The sequence below is a fragment of the Columba livia genome, chromosome Z, assembly GCF_036013475.1.
Source record: "Columba livia isolate bColLiv1 breed racing homer chromosome Z, bColLiv1.pat.W.v2, whole genome shotgun sequence".
Lineage (NCBI taxonomy): Eukaryota > Metazoa > Chordata > Aves > Columbiformes > Columbidae > Columba > Columba livia.
Genome location: NC_088642.1, coordinates 35382365 through 35397712, shown reverse-complemented (window position 1 = coordinate 35397712; position 15348 = coordinate 35382365). Strand labels below are relative to the sequence as shown.

General features: G+C 43.1%; 1 protein-coding gene across 1 annotated transcript; it reads right to left on the bottom strand.

The window, feature by feature from the left end:
• Nucleotides 1-1137: 1137 nt before the first annotated feature.
• Nucleotides 1138-11820, bottom strand: CDO1 (cysteine dioxygenase type 1). Its single transcript, XM_005506240.4, has 5 exons — nucleotides 11521-11820; nucleotides 9215-9292; nucleotides 7077-7234; nucleotides 4079-4248; nucleotides 1138-1898 (listed from the first exon to the last, which is right to left on the bottom strand). Exons 1-5 carry the CDS (start codon nucleotides 11715-11717, stop codon nucleotides 1869-1871), a joined length of 633 nt encoding a protein of 210 aa, XP_005506297.3. The 5' UTR covers nucleotides 11718-11820; the 3' UTR covers nucleotides 1138-1868.
• Between the last annotated feature and the right edge of the window lie 3528 nt (nucleotides 11821-15348).

The window sequence follows — 15348 nt, the reverse complement described above, 5'->3', positions numbered from 1 at the left end:
TGTCAGCAACAAGGACCGTGGGATTGAGTGCACATTCAGCAAGTTTGCCGATGACACCAACCCGTGTAGTGCGGTTGACACACTGGAGGGAAGGGATGCCACCCAGAGGGACCTCGACAGGCTTGAGACCTGGACCTGTGCAAACTTCATGAAGTTCAACAAGGTCGAGTACAAAGTCCTGTACATGGGTTGGGACAATCCCAAGCACAAATACAGGATGTTCGGAGAATGGACTGAGAGCAACCCTGAGGAGGACTTGGGAGCATTGGTTGATGAGCTCAACATGAGCCAGCAATGTGTGCTTGCAGCCTACAAAGCCAACAATATGCTGGGCTGCCTCAAAAGAAGTGTGACCAGCAGGTCAAGCGAGGTGGTTCTGCCCCTGTACCCTGCTTTGGTGAGACCCTACCTGGAGTTCTGTATCTAGCTCTGGTGTCCTCAACATAAGAAGGACATGGACTTGTTGGAGCGAGTCCATAGAAGGCCATGAAGACAAACAGAGGGCTGGAGCACCTCTTCTGTGAGGACAGGCTGAAAGAGTTGGTCAGCCTGGAGAAGGCTCTGGAGAGACCTTACAGCAGCCTTCCAGTACCTAAAGGGGACCTATAAGAAAGCTTGGAGAGGGACTTTTGGCAAGGACATGTACTGATCCCTGGAAACAGGGTCTCATAAAGTATTTTCTGGGCTTGTAATCGTGGAGGCAAATAGGCAACACATCTAAAAGGGACACTGTTAAACTGCTGCCTGAGTAACCAGCAGACAACCTACAAGACAAGGAGACTTGCTACACATTCCCCACTTGTCTTATGTACTATCTGCATTAAACAAATGGGACAGACTCAGTGCAGACAGATTTGCTGATTTTGATATGTTTAATTAGAGTTTTTTCAAAATGGTTCTTTCCTTGTAACTAAATCTGGAGCATAAAACTAAGCATTAGTGAACTTCGTGGCAGAACTCCCACCAGCTTAATTGGGATCAGGATTCTTTGCATGTTTGAAATAGTTCCAACTTTTTAAAGCCCTTTCTAACTGTGTATTACTTGGAAAAGATTTAGATGTTCATAAGGAATGTGGATTTTGGGAAAATGTGACTAGTATTTTAGATACCAAGAGAAAAAGGCTGAAAACTTTAACATCTGTGCACAAATCCAGTTTTATTTCAGTTACCTTTTTCACCAGCTATACAGAATACTTTGGGAACTGGACATTAGCTGAATTAAGTATGATTAGTCTTATTAAAACCCCAAATCTCTGCCCAATCAATTTTGAAAATCATTGTGCATGAAGCATTTTGTTGCTCCTTATTTAAAACAAGATCTGACAAACGAATTTGTAAAAAATAAAAAGTAAAAAAAGCACAAAACTATCAAAATGGCCTAGAGCATTAAAACCTAATAGATTTAATTAAAAAAAAGAGCTGCTGCTAGTTGAATCTAGCATACTACCTATACGTACAAGTGACTGGAAGCTTAGAAATTTATATAGTTATTAATTACACTGAGACCATACATACACGTAGGCCTATCAAGCAGTGTCAGATGATGTTTAAAAACTCTGTTTATCATATTCTCAGTGTGGTATCACAAGTGGAATTAAAAGGAGGCTAGAATCAGAAAGCAAGCTACTTAATTCTCACAGGAGCCTAAGAAAAGGCATCTAACCCCAGAAGTAGTTCATGGCACTAGTTAGCTTAGTGTCCCATAATCAGTGTTCGCTCAGGGAAACTGTGGGTGGCCTGGAAGCTGCCCTAGTGTTCTTCTATGTACAAGGTACAGAAATGTAGCTGGCTGTTGGCCTTAGCTGTGCATGTCTTCTATCCCCGGTTAAACATTCAGCAGGTCTTGGGCATACGCACGCTGGTACCCCTCAGTTGTTCTCCTGTGGCACTGCTGTTGCCTAAAAGGAAAGAGGAGAGGTTGCTGTTTTAAGGAAACAGGCACCACCTACTTCATGTTCTCAGCATGGGCCTTCATTCCCGGAGTAGCTCAGCACCTTAAAATACCTGGTGTATTTATTTTCAGTACTCCTTGCCAGAGTTTTACAGAGGGTACTGTGCACCTAACAAAATCACCCTCTCCATTAGCCTTGTGTGACCACAAGCAAGCCCACAGCAGAAGGGACAGCTGTGCAGTGCTTGCTCCTTCAGGCCGTCTTCCCGATATTCCGCTCTGCTTTGTTTTGACAGAAACTGCTTGGAAGACAGGCTGCAAAGAGAAACCACCTTCCCCAGTAAAATTCCTGATGGCAGGAACTGATGTGGTATGACACCCAAGAAAAAAATCAGTTTTCCCTCAGTGAACTTTTATATCAGCATTTTCATGGTTTGTACCTGAGCTGTGTAAACAGTTACTTCCATAGGCAGGTCCCTGGATACACGACATACTATTTTAATTATTAGGTCTATATAACTTCTCATGTATTGACTGGAGATTTAGTTAATTAAGACTTCATCATGGCCAGAAGTCAGTATGAATTTACCTATGTGCTTTACCTGCAGAAAAATTTAAGACAAAGAGGAAGCACTGATTGTTCTTTAGCTAGGCAAATCTTCTCACTCATAAAAGATACACAAGTAAAATTTATATTAATCTCTATGTCCTTTTGACATGTAGTAAGCAGAAAAAAGATTGATTTTCCAATCAGCTTTCCAGAAACCCTCACTGAAGCCAGGTTTTTGTAGCATGAAGTCATTTCAGGCAGATGGATGTCCCAGACTTGCTACCATTTTCACCCTTACTGGAATTCAGTTTACGGGAATTCATGAAAGAGGCCCAATGATTAACATTTACCTCTGTCCTACAAGCCAGATCCAGTTTCCCACAAAAGATGCAAATACTGCCAGATGGTTACAGATCAATAAAAGGACACTAGTCCAAGTCAGAACATTTAGTCTCGCTTGTTATCTTACTTACTTCATATTCAATAAGCACTTAAAACGAAAAAAAGCAAGCACTGAATACTGTTGTGAATTTTGTTCAACATTTTTCCATGTTAATTTCCCTTTAAAATCTGAATTATAGGTTTGAGTTTACTTTCTCAAGGGCCTTTCAAACTTAGGAAGGTCAAAGTTTCTGTTTCAGCTGTTTGGTAAAGTTGTAATCACGTAATGTGACAAGCTTCAAAGAAATAATTTACGTGGTACTTGTTGATTATATAAAACTTTAACTGGATCTTACTAAGAGCTCACTCCAGGAAACTCCTGGCCACTGGATTTCTGGCTTCAGTGAAAGGTAAGTGTTCTGTATTTAACAAATACCCAAGTCTTTGAACCTCTGTGGCTGAACATCAAGAATCTGTCTTTTCTCCTTGTATAAGTAGTTATGTTTCCCAATGCATGGAAAAGCACTACAAGGAACCCTATTTAACTCTCCCAGATGCCTTAACTTGGTCCCTCAAAGTTGATTTTAAGCTTTATTTTCTACCTAAATAAAATCTCATGCTATTGCTCAAGAATGCAGACAACAGCCAACCAGCCTACCCTCACTCTCAGAGTATTTCTGTGTTAAAGTTTTGATTTTAAAGAATTAAATTAACTTTATTAATTCTTTACAGTAAGCTACAAGGTTTTAAACAACTGACTTGAAATATGATGCTTTTTGGCAGAACAGTGTAGGCAGGAAATGTTACGCTTGGCTTAAGCTGGCCAAAACAATGCAGCTGCTTCACAGTTTTCCATTGACTGGGTTGCATTTACCATGATTTGCTGCCTGAAGCTGCTTAGCTAGTAGCAAAATTCACATGAATCCTCCTCTCTGTTCAGAACCGATCTCCTGCTGATAAAGGGAAGGCAAGCTACAAAGCAGCAAACTCCATACAAAGGAAGTGCAAACTGACAAATCAAGTAGTATTTGGAAACAGGTTTTATGATGGTCCTAAAGGCGGATGCCCCGGGAAAGGCAGGGCCTGCCAGACCTCCTGCCTGTCCTGGGGCACTGGTGACCTGCCCTGTGCAGGCAGGAGGGCAGCGTGGGCAGGAGGGCAGCACGGGTAGTGGGGCAGCCCCTTGTGCCAGTCCCCGCAGGGACCGAGGGCTCAGGACCTGAGGGCGAGCAGAGACAGTATTATCTCATACTTACACAGACAGTCCTTTCTCCAAACTGGCTGTAGAAGGTCATCTTGACTTTGTGCTTGTGTCCAGTCCTCTGATCGAAGGTGTTGCAGCTGTCGAAGGGTGGGCTGTACAAATGCAGGCTAACAGCAGACTCTGTGTGGCTTATGTTCTCCACACGGTGCAGGCCAATGGAGTCTACACCAGCAAGGACATGAAATAAGAGGTTGTGTTAGTGGGAACATTTAATGAGATCTCAGATGCCTGGAAAAATGCTTTCTAAACCAAAACTCAAGAGCAAGCCAGTTAGGCATGCTTGCACTCTTACGGGCTACATGTAACTTGGTACAGGGAATTTGACTGCTGTTCTCTAGCACTGATTCCTAAATACACTGGTAATTAAAAATGTCATGGCCTTCTGCACTTACGTAACTTCTGGATTATTTGCTAAAGGATAAAGGCCAACAGGAATCCAGGGACACCTACAGAAGGCCACGCTGTCAGTAATTTCCCAGCTATCATTCCCAAAGGACGCCAAGGTTATCTACTTTCCTAGGAAAAGCTGTTGTTATAGATGCGCCAGAAGTAGCAAGGTTTGTATTTCTAAAAATCAGCATGACATTCTACAGGGAAAAAGTTTTTGTATTGCTAAGTCGTGGACCAGTAACAAGGACAGTGGTCACACTGAAGGGCAGCTACATGTATTTGAGGCATGGACTTAGGGAGGGAGATACAGTTGTATTCTACTGCAGGCATCTGTTTCTTAATCCTTCCCATTTATGAGTTTGGAGACCAGCTTTTCACTTGTCTGCTGTTTCGACTAAAGCGACAAATTAGTAGTGACTGGCATGCCTCCAACCTTAACTGAATAGTGAACATAACTGAACATGTAACAAAACAAGGTACTGTCTGTTGTGTGGTTACTAATGAGCTAATGGCACTTTCTAAGATGCTGGAGTAGAAACCAAGCTCATACATAAAAATGTAAGGTATGAAGAATCACACCCATGAAACAAATTATTTCTATTCTACACTGAAGTGGAATTTTTGAGTTACTTAAAAGAGACCTTGAATTTAAATTTATGACCCTGCTGTATAAACAACTCAGGCCTTTGTACTCAAATTAATATTTTATATAATACTTGGATCTGTATTGTGAAACATAGGCATGATAGCCTGAGAGTCATGAGTACACTCTTAACTCTGATACATTTGAAGAGTAAGCCCTAAGTGTTGCTAACATACTTTATCTAAATAGTGGACATAGGGAAAAATATCCCAAATCTATGCTTATCTAATGGGACCCTGCAATAAACTCTGTTTAATGAGTTCTAACCTCAAAGTACAAGAGCAACCAAGAAGCATGCAATAGAAAGATGAAGGTCAGTCACTACTGGAGTAGAGCGACCAACACACTATCAGTGTTTTCCAGCTACTTGTTTTACCTGTTTCTTTTAAATCAAAACATCTGTTATGAAACATTGCAGAGATTCAAACTGCCTGAGAGAACTGGATATCAAATCTCCTTAAATCAACCAAGGAAGTTTTGGATCAGATGCACACAGGGTGCAATTGCTTGCATCGGAAACAACCTCATGGGTAGGAAAAACCTGATAGAGTCTGAGAACCCATGTCCCAGGCACAGGAGCATCAACTGATATGTCATGCTCCTTCTTGCATGCCCTGTCCCAAGGATTCTGCATTTTCACCTAATGTGGCATACCTTCATCTGAGGGCTGCAGAGCACTTGTCTTTTATTGCCCCAATGCCCCCACCCTGGCTCAGTTCATAACCCAACATGAAGCTCCCTCCAACAGGGGAACTCCCAAGCTCAGGTCCACAAGGTGCATGCTCCAGTTTTTAACTCATTGCAAAAAAGGCAGACAGCCCCCTTTTCTGACACTTTGCCTTTGTTCTGCCAAACTCATTGCTGTTCAGTGCGATGCGCAATGTCTTTCAGAGCATCAGAATATGTCACACCAAGCTGGTCACTCCAGGGTGGCTTCCAGCATAGCACAAGGTGGTGATAATTACAGATACATGTAATGGCACAGATTTAGGTACCTAGGGAGCCTTACTGGTGGAGACTCAATCACCTCCCAGCATCTGTGGAGTCAGACATTTTTTTTGTAGATTGGATAGATCTGAGCATTTCAGTTCTGCTGAAGCTGCGTGTCAGTACTACAATCACTGATTTCACAGAATCACAGAGTGTTAGGGATTGGAAGGGACCTCAAAAGATCATCTAGTCCAATCACCCTGCTGGAGCAGGAACACCTAGATAAGGTTACACAGGAATGTGTCCAGGTGGGTTTTGAATGTCTTCAGAGAAGGAGACTCCACAACCTCCCTGGGCAGCCTGTTCCAGTGCTCTGGCACCCTCACCATGAAGAAGTTTCTTCTCAAATTTAAGTGGAACCTCTTGTGTTCCAATTTGAACCCATTACCCCTTGTCCTACCATTGTTTGTCACCGAGAAGAGCCTGGCTCCATCCTCATGACACTCATCCTTTATATATTTGTAAACATTAATAAGGTCACCCCTCAGTCTCCTCTTCTCCAAGCTAAAGAGACCCAGATCCCTCAGCCTTTCTTCATAAGGGAGGTGCTCCACTCCCTTAATCATCTTTGTTGCCCTGCACTGGACTCTCTCCAGCAGTTCCCTGTCCTTCTTGAACTGAAGAGTCCAGAACTGGACACAATATTCCAGATGCAGTCTCACCAGGGCAGAGCAGAGGGGAAGGAGAACCTCTCTTGACCGGGCGCGGTGGCGTGTGCCTGCTGTCCCGGCTGTGTCAGGAGGCAGAGTCTGTTGGATCACTTGAGTTCGAGTCCTGGAGCGCTAGCACTGAGGCTGCTGGTGTTGTGTTCAGTGTGAAACCCCAGAGGGGTGGGGCTGGGGGTACTGGTGTGTAATTGAGTGTAATATTATGCTGTTAAAGTCAGGGAACTAGAGAGCAGATTAACTCATTTGTTAGGAATAAGACTCATGGACGTGTAGTTGTCAAAACAAGCTTAATAGCTTACCATTAATGTAGGCACACTGATTTTCCCTCAAAACTCGTTCTGATTTCTTAGTCATTTCACCATTGCCTTTTTTTTCAGGCCATTCAAACAGAGTCTCCTTTAGGTTTCCCTGGAGGATCTTCATAAAGCAGTGTGAGTCAGTGTGATCATGGATGCTGCTATATACGCAAAAAGAATAACCAAACTCAGTGTGATATAGGTACATAATGTCAGTACAGCAAACAGGACAGATAGCATAGTCCATTGTATCTGGACATAGCCCTAGAATGATATGTCATTGCACAAAAGTCTTATGGAAAAATAAAACAAAACATTCACAGTGACTAAGGCATGCCTTCTTAAACCTGCTACTTCAGCAATGTACTGAGATAAGCTCAGATACAACAGGACTTGGAGAAGGGTCAGATATTGATCAGCTTATGACTTTGCCACAGAGAAATAGATAGGAATTCTGGAGGAGGGAGGAGGACAGAAAAATTCTTCAGAAAACAAAAATTCTTGTGGGCTAACAAATGAAATGATGCTTTCCACAGTGATCCCAGGCAGAGGCTGGTATAAACTTGCAAGTATACCTGATACATGCATCCACCATGCTCGCTCCCAAAACATGGGAGAAAGGAGCTACTTCCACTTAATTTCTATGGCCTCTTTACTGCTGGGTTGCGCAGCCATTTATTTAAGAAAAAATGCTGTACCTCCCTACTCTGATGGTACTAAGTACAACCAACTACAGTAAGCTGTTACTTTCACTAGTTTAATAAAACATGGACAAAACAGGATCTAGTATGATTTGTCTGCTTGCTGGATGCCTCTTATTACTCTGAAGCATGTTTTAGTTGCTATACTTGGAGACATGCAGGCTAGATAAGTAATTTAGTTTTGGTTTTAGATTTTTTAACTGACCATTATGGAAGTCAACGGGATTAGGACAAAGAGAGAGCTCTCCACCCACTGGGGGTGAGGGAGAAGGGGGAATTTGACCCTCCCAGAAGTACAGTGCTAATGAGTTTCAATCAAAATTTTGTACTTGTAGGTTACTGTTTTCAGTAAACAAATGTCAGGGTTTCTTACAAACTGGGATGCCAAGAGAGCAGAGCTTGCTTCAGGCACGGAACAGTTCACAGATGCCACGTTGTCATGCTCCTTCTGCAAGCAGTGAGAACAATCTGGTCCTCCTTGTGTGGGAAGCAAAAACAACTTGTGGTCTCTGTCCAGCTCTAGCAAATGCTTGAATAGTTTGACATAAATTACAGGCTTTGTGGGAACAGCCTGTAAGAAGTAGAGGCTGTGGGCTTGGTTCCTGGATCCCTTGGAGTATAACATCATGGCATTCCCTAGAGAATACTGTAAATGTTCAATTGTATGCTCAATTAAAACAAACAAAAACACAGCTCTCATATTTCCTTAGGTTTTCTATTTATATGCGAGAATTATCAGTCAACACCTGCAAGTTTTGTTATTCCATGTTTCGGTTTAGCCAACATTTTGTGAAAGACTCCTCAAGGGACAGATCCTGCCCTCATGTTTGTAGGACTTCACAAGCCATTATAGACCCTTGTGCACACAACTCCACAGGATGCATCAGCAGTGTGGTCTGTTTTGAGGGAGGAGATGGGATGCATGAACCTAGAGAAACCCAAGTATTGCATGAAAGGAGCTCCCTCCTCACAGCTTGCAGTCCTAACTCGAACCTACTTTTCTCATTTTGTCACAGAGGCAGGATTCAAACATCAAGGGAGAACAAAGAATATTTAAACTGCACCAAGTCCTTCTTCTGCAAACAGTGTTTTACAGGTCTGTTGTACGGGACAGGTTGAACAGCATCTGTTCAATCTGTCCAGCCCATAGGACCTGCTGTATTGCTGGGACTAAAACTTTCCCTAACAGAAGGGAAGCTTAGATTGGGTAGAAGAGCAGAGCATTTTTAAGAGAGTGCCCACGAGGTACAAACTTGCAAAAGATATAGCAAATATTCAGGACTGCTATACCAACAGGAGCTCTGCACAGCTCAGTTTTCAGATATTTTCACTTTTTTCTGATAGCTCACATAGGGCTGATTATTTGTGTCTTTTTGGAATTACAGTGAAAGATACAGTGGCTTTATATGTTTGCTAAAACCATAGTCTTTGGATACGAACCTGCCATGCCCTTCACCCCAGCACAAGATCATCAAGTTGAACTTTCCATTTCCATTATCCACAAGATTTCTTGTATACCTGAAATACAAAGTGTTTGCTTTTTACTGTACTGATATGCCTATCAAAGACGAAATTATACAAACATGACTGTGAAGGAAGGTTGTGATATATAAAAATCTTTTTTTGTCTTTTTCTTGAAAGCCAAGTTTTACTTGGAAAAAAATGAAATTGTACTTTTAAGCTATTTTTTGTAAAAGTTACATTCATGGGAAGAAAAAAAAAGGATATATTTTATAATCATATTGCTAATCATATTAGAGTTTTGGAACTGTAAGTCTAAGACTAGCATGGTAGACAGGATCAAATCAAAATAGTTATTGAATGAAGTCACCTCAGCAGCTGGCTTATAATTAGAAACAGAAGACTGCAATGAAACAAGAAAAATACATAGTCACATTCTTCTGCAGTTCCTTTTCAGATATTCTTGGCTTTCCTTCTGTTACACAGAACTCATTTGTACAAGCAAAAAAAACCCACAGAGAAATAAGATGTCAGGCTTTCTGTACATGGTTCTCCTGCTCTGTTCATGAAAGCTCTATGTCTTTTACTGTATCATTCGTGTGTGGATAAAACACCTGTGTGGTGATTTCTGCCAGCATCTACTTGTAAACAAAGTTTATCAGTCCAAAGTTATTAAAAATATTTTTAAAGTGTTAGCTTATAGGTAGCACAGAATAAGCTTGCTCCTAAAGGTTTTTTATCAATATGTGTGTTCTAAACTGTGATTTGGCCTCAGGGCTTAAAAACAACTGTAATAGCAACACCTTATGTTTGTTTCCTTGTAGTCTCCTGCAAGCCTCCCTTGCGCTGCTGGCTCATCTCATCCTGTTGAAATGTTCACTAGGGAAGGCACTGGGATTTTGCACTGTACATTGCTTTTCACAGTGGGTCTCTTCTGACTCGGGGCTGGTGCTTCTAGCTGTTATGGTGCAAGTAACCCAGTGGAACCTTCTGGTTTCATTTTAGCTTTAGCCATGATGATTTGCACTTTGCCAATAAAGCAAATACTCATGCCAATGACAAGATGCCCAGCTTTCGCCTAACAGATGCAAGCAGAAAAGCAGACAGAAAGTGCACTGATGTCAACTGAATGCTTTTAAAATAGTTTCCCCATAAATCCACTATACTCTAATAAAGATAGGATGCTTATAACTAATTATTTTCTAAGCATGTGTAGCTATATGCTGCCTCTCAATGCATCCACATTTTGTGTGTTTATTAGGTAGACATATTTTTCCTATGATGTCAGAACATAAGCAATCAATGCTGGCATTCAACCGAACCTTTCAAGTGCCGTTATTTCTGTACAGCAGGTCTGGCTGCCCAGAAAAAAAAAAAAAAAAAGCTGCCATGCACATTTTTCATGTTAGCACACTTTGTTTTTCCTATTCTTAGTTTCTTATGTTCCATTACAAATTTTGTGATTTGTTCTGAATAGAGGATAGTCAACACCAGGTGAAAGGAGGCTAAAAAAAAAGTCAAGCCAGAGTGATGGCTTGCATGGTAGCAAGGTTAAAAGGAAAAGTTGGAGGGGAGTTTTTTTTAAAGAAAGCACTCAAATAAAATGTATTTATATTGAAATTTAAGTCAAGCCACCAATGACAGGAATAAATAAGTTGTCAGCAAAGTCAGAGGAACTCAAACCCCTAACAAGTATTTTCCTTCCTTCTCGCAGGCAGCAAAGAGCCTCGAGCCACACTACCGCGGAGGAGGAAAAGCCTGAAGCGTAAACCCAGGAAAATAATAACACGCACCGGCTCCTCTATAGACACGGACCCCTCCGCTTTGGAGCGGTGCGCTCCCGCCACTGTTTCTGCTGCCTACCTGCCTTTTAAAAAATTTCTTTTCCAGTTGTTAAAGGTTTTTTTTTTGTCGCTTCAGCGTGTTTCTGTCTGCTCCGAGGACTATTCCCGCGGGACTAAGGGGCGACACGCCTCGGAGGTCCCCGCACGACCGCAGCCGGGAAACCGCCAATGCCGGGTGCGGGGCGGCAGCCGCCCGCCCGCACCCGCCGGTGCCGCCATTGGCCACCGCCGTCCCGCCCGCTCCCCGCCCGCCCCGCCGCGGGGCACAGCATGCTCCCTCCGGGGGCCTTTGCCCTTCGTCCCCCTCGGCTCTATCGGCCGTGTCGGGGGGGAAGGGGGAGTGGGCGTCCCGGCCGTCCCCGCTCCCCGTCCGCCTCTTTGCTCCGCCGCCGGCCTCGCTTACACGGTGCGTGGGGCTCCCCGCTCCGAGGTGTTTTGTACCTGTACTGGTCGAATTTGGCGTACTGCAGCCACTCCTCCGGGTTGCTCTCGTACGACTCCATCAGCTCCTGCACTTCCTCCACGCTGACTTTATCCTCGTCGAATATCCGATGGAGGATGCGGATCAGCTCCTCCAGGCTCTGCGCCTTCCACACCTCCGTCTGCACCGGCTGCTCCATCACCGCCGGCTGCTCCATCAACACCAGCCGCTGCCCGCAGCCGGCCCCCGCCGCCTCCCTTTATACGTCGGGAGGCACGGCGGGAGCTTACCACCGCCCCGGCGGGCGGAGGGGCTGGGCGGCGGCGGCGGGCGGGCCCTTGGCCACGCGTGCCTGTCCCCCGTAGGGGGGCCATCGACCCCGGCGGGCGGGGGCAGCCAGAGCCGCCTGCAAGGGCACACTTCGCACCGCCTGCTTCTGCCTGTCCGCCGTCAGTCCATTCAGCGAGCCGGGGCGGTGCGGGCAGATCCCGCTGTAACCCCTGGGGCAGGCGGGCAGGCGTTTGGCTCCCTGATATCCCCGGTGGAGGGAATACGAAGAGAAGTGGCTGTCGCTGCCGGGCGGGAAGCACCTCTCCCGGCAGCAGCCTCCACGCAGCTCTCACTCTCCCTGCCAGGCCTCTTTGCGTCTGCATCTTCAGCCCTTTTGCACAAAGGTCTGCGGCTTGCGAAGCGTGGCCCGGCGGTGCCACCGTTACTTAGACCATAGAGGAACAAGCTTCCAGGCAGATAAGCTGCAACAAAGAAATGTTGAGACTGGATTTACAAAAATGGATGTACAAGATCTGTTTAAAAGCTGGAGGTTACATTCTTACAGCCTGTCTGTTGAAAGTGCTGTTCCTTGAAAATCCTGCACTCTACAGTCACATTTAGGGCTGCTGCAACCCCTTAGCACTCGGCATGACACCTGGAAATGTAACAAATAGGACAAAGGAGGCCAGTCTAAGATGACACACTATTCTTCCACTCCTCAGTGTGTCAAACCTATACACTGCAGAGCAAACACATGCCATGCCAACCGTCTTCATTTCCAGTTCAACTGTTAATAGGATGTTTCTTAGTCATGAATTCTGGCAATGGAATTCACTATCCATAATCGAATTTTGCTTTAAAAAAATCCCTTTTTTTTCTTTCTAAAGGAAAGAGTTAGCTATTTACATCTGTCTGATGACTGGGGGGTTGGAAGTAAGCAGATGGGTGGTGTGCTCTGCTCTAGCTCTGAGGCTGAAAGATGGTTACAATACTGGCAGCTTGGGATTTCCCTTAGAGACAGTCACATTGAGGGATTTCTAGCATGCCTCCTTTCTCTTCCCTCTTCCTGACCTGTGCATGTGAGAAAAATAAGCATCATTAATACAGTAGCTACAACTTGAGAGGCTGGATGGACTCCTGGCTCCACTGCAACTGGGAATACATTCCCACAGATTTAAATGGGGCTGGGAGCTAGTCCACTGGAGTGAAATACAAACAAATGTACATTGTCAGGCATTGGTCCAGAACCTCTCCTGGCAGACAGAAAGCAGACCCAACCTTATCACTACTTTTCTAACAAGTTGTGTTTGTGTGTGAAAGGGAACTGTGATGCAAGCAGACTTTTTAAGGTCTGAAAGAACCTAAGACCATCCTGACTCTCTGAAACACAAATAGGATACCCAAGCACTGGTATCAACAGCAATTGTGTGATTAATGCAGAAAACACACACTCTTCCTGGGAGAAATGTAGGTAGTGAACAAACACATCACCTCCCTCAGCAACTTGTTCAAACTCACATTGAGAATGAGTGCCTCATTTCTTAATGAAATTTGCCTCAGGTCTGTTTTAGCTATTGGTTAGTGTCAAAATACTGTATGGGCAAGTGGCACTTTTTTCAGTACTTGCTCAAGTATTCCCATATGGGCATCATTAAAACTGCTGTAGGTTGCAAACAGTTAGAATTAGTGTGAAACACCCCATGCCATTTATTTAAAAGGAAAAATTCACATTGTTTTACAGGTTGTTGGAAACACTGCCCAAAGGATTAAAATATTTTGCGACAAGAAGTTGTAAAGATCACCAAAATGGATTGTGAAATGAACAGTGAGATAAGCTTTCTAAACATTTTTTTTGGTTTTGGTCTATTCTGGTATTCCCAGGATCTGATTTAAATTATTTTCCAACAGTTACAACGTCTCTCTCCTTATTTGTACACCTACACGTTTGGTAATGTTCTGGTATTAAAATTCGGGAAAAAAAAAAAACAAAACAAAATGGAATTATGCTTCTGCTGTTAATCCCAGAAATCTCAGAACAATGTTGATGGGATCATTACTGATGCCTGTAAATACTGCTAGTAAAAACAAAAGGACATTTTATACCTTTCTCTGTTATGACTAAGGGATCATGGTGGATCTACCTATTGCAGTTTCAAGTTGCTGTTCTTGTGTAATATAGCAGTAAACCCAAACTGCTGTATGCATTTGTCAAAGTTTTTTCTTTGTGTACCAAAACCTTAATTTTCTCTTGCGGTAATAGACAATCATACGCTTTTATTTGCTCCTATTCAAAAGTGTTCACACAGTTTTAAATTTTGAATTGTTCAATATCACTTGTCGATCTGTTTTATAGAAATCCATTACTTGATTGCATGAAAATCACTAGGAACAGTATTTATGGCTCTCCAGCTTGTGTTTTGGCTAATACTACATTGACAGAAATGGTGCAAGGCTATGAGCACACACAGCAATTAGAAGGTTCTAGCCTCAGCCACTGAGGGTATGTCACTGAAAATTAAAAAAAAAAAAAAAAAAAAGAGAGCATTGTAATCCACACAGCATGGTAATTGTCTTCACATTCCCATTTGTGTTTCTTATAAGGGAGTGTACAGTATTTTATGTGCTGCTCTTTTTTTCTCAAAATCATCTATTTATACCCGTGTAGAAAATAACTATTGCATGCATTTCTTAACTGTCTCAATAATATAGAATAATAATCTGTGGGAGGCTTTACTCCAACAAGCGTAAGGGATGTCATTACTTTCAATTTCATAGCAAAAAGCTTAGGTCCCTTTCAAGACCAATTACTTAAAGCTTATTTGAAATATTAAGTCCAAAGTCCAGGCAAATCGCACTGTCATTCACATCTAGGTATCTTACAATGCAGGGTGCAACAGTGCAGCTGGTGTTCAGTTCTTCAGGCGCTGGACTGCACAAGGGTAATGGTATCATGGATAGTCACACATCAGTGAAGAATAAAAAACTACAGAAACAGCCATTCTTGATCAGAACTCTCCTGTACCAAGACGCCTCACAAATTAGGTCTCTCATCCTGCCTTCGGGTAGCACCAGTTCTCTCAGTCCTTGGCTTTTCATGATTAGCAAGTACTTAGTGCTACATTCCCATCAAATAATTCTGCAATAATTACCTTTGCTAGTTACTGTAATCAGGATTTTGTATCTTGTTTCTTTGATAAATGAGCTCTTGAGCTTTGCTTAATGATGGCACACCTTGCTGTTTCTTGGACAAGATACATGCTCACATTTGGTTCTCCTGAGTCTGTATGACGCTGTGACATCTGTAGGATAACACATGGGTACTTCATGCTCAGGTGTTCTAAAATCACATTCACTAAAGTGGATACATTCTTTGGGCTACAGAGGAAGAGCAAGCATGCAGCTTAATGGAAGAAGCATAAAAGTCTAAGGTATTTTCCTGTATTTCACATTATATAGCGCTTGTGAAAAGCACAGAACCTCAGAGAGTTCAGACAGAAAGTGAATCTTTCTTACATTCTTCATGACGTAACTTCACTGAAAGGTAGAGAGGAAACCAATTAACCGCTCCTGTTGATTCC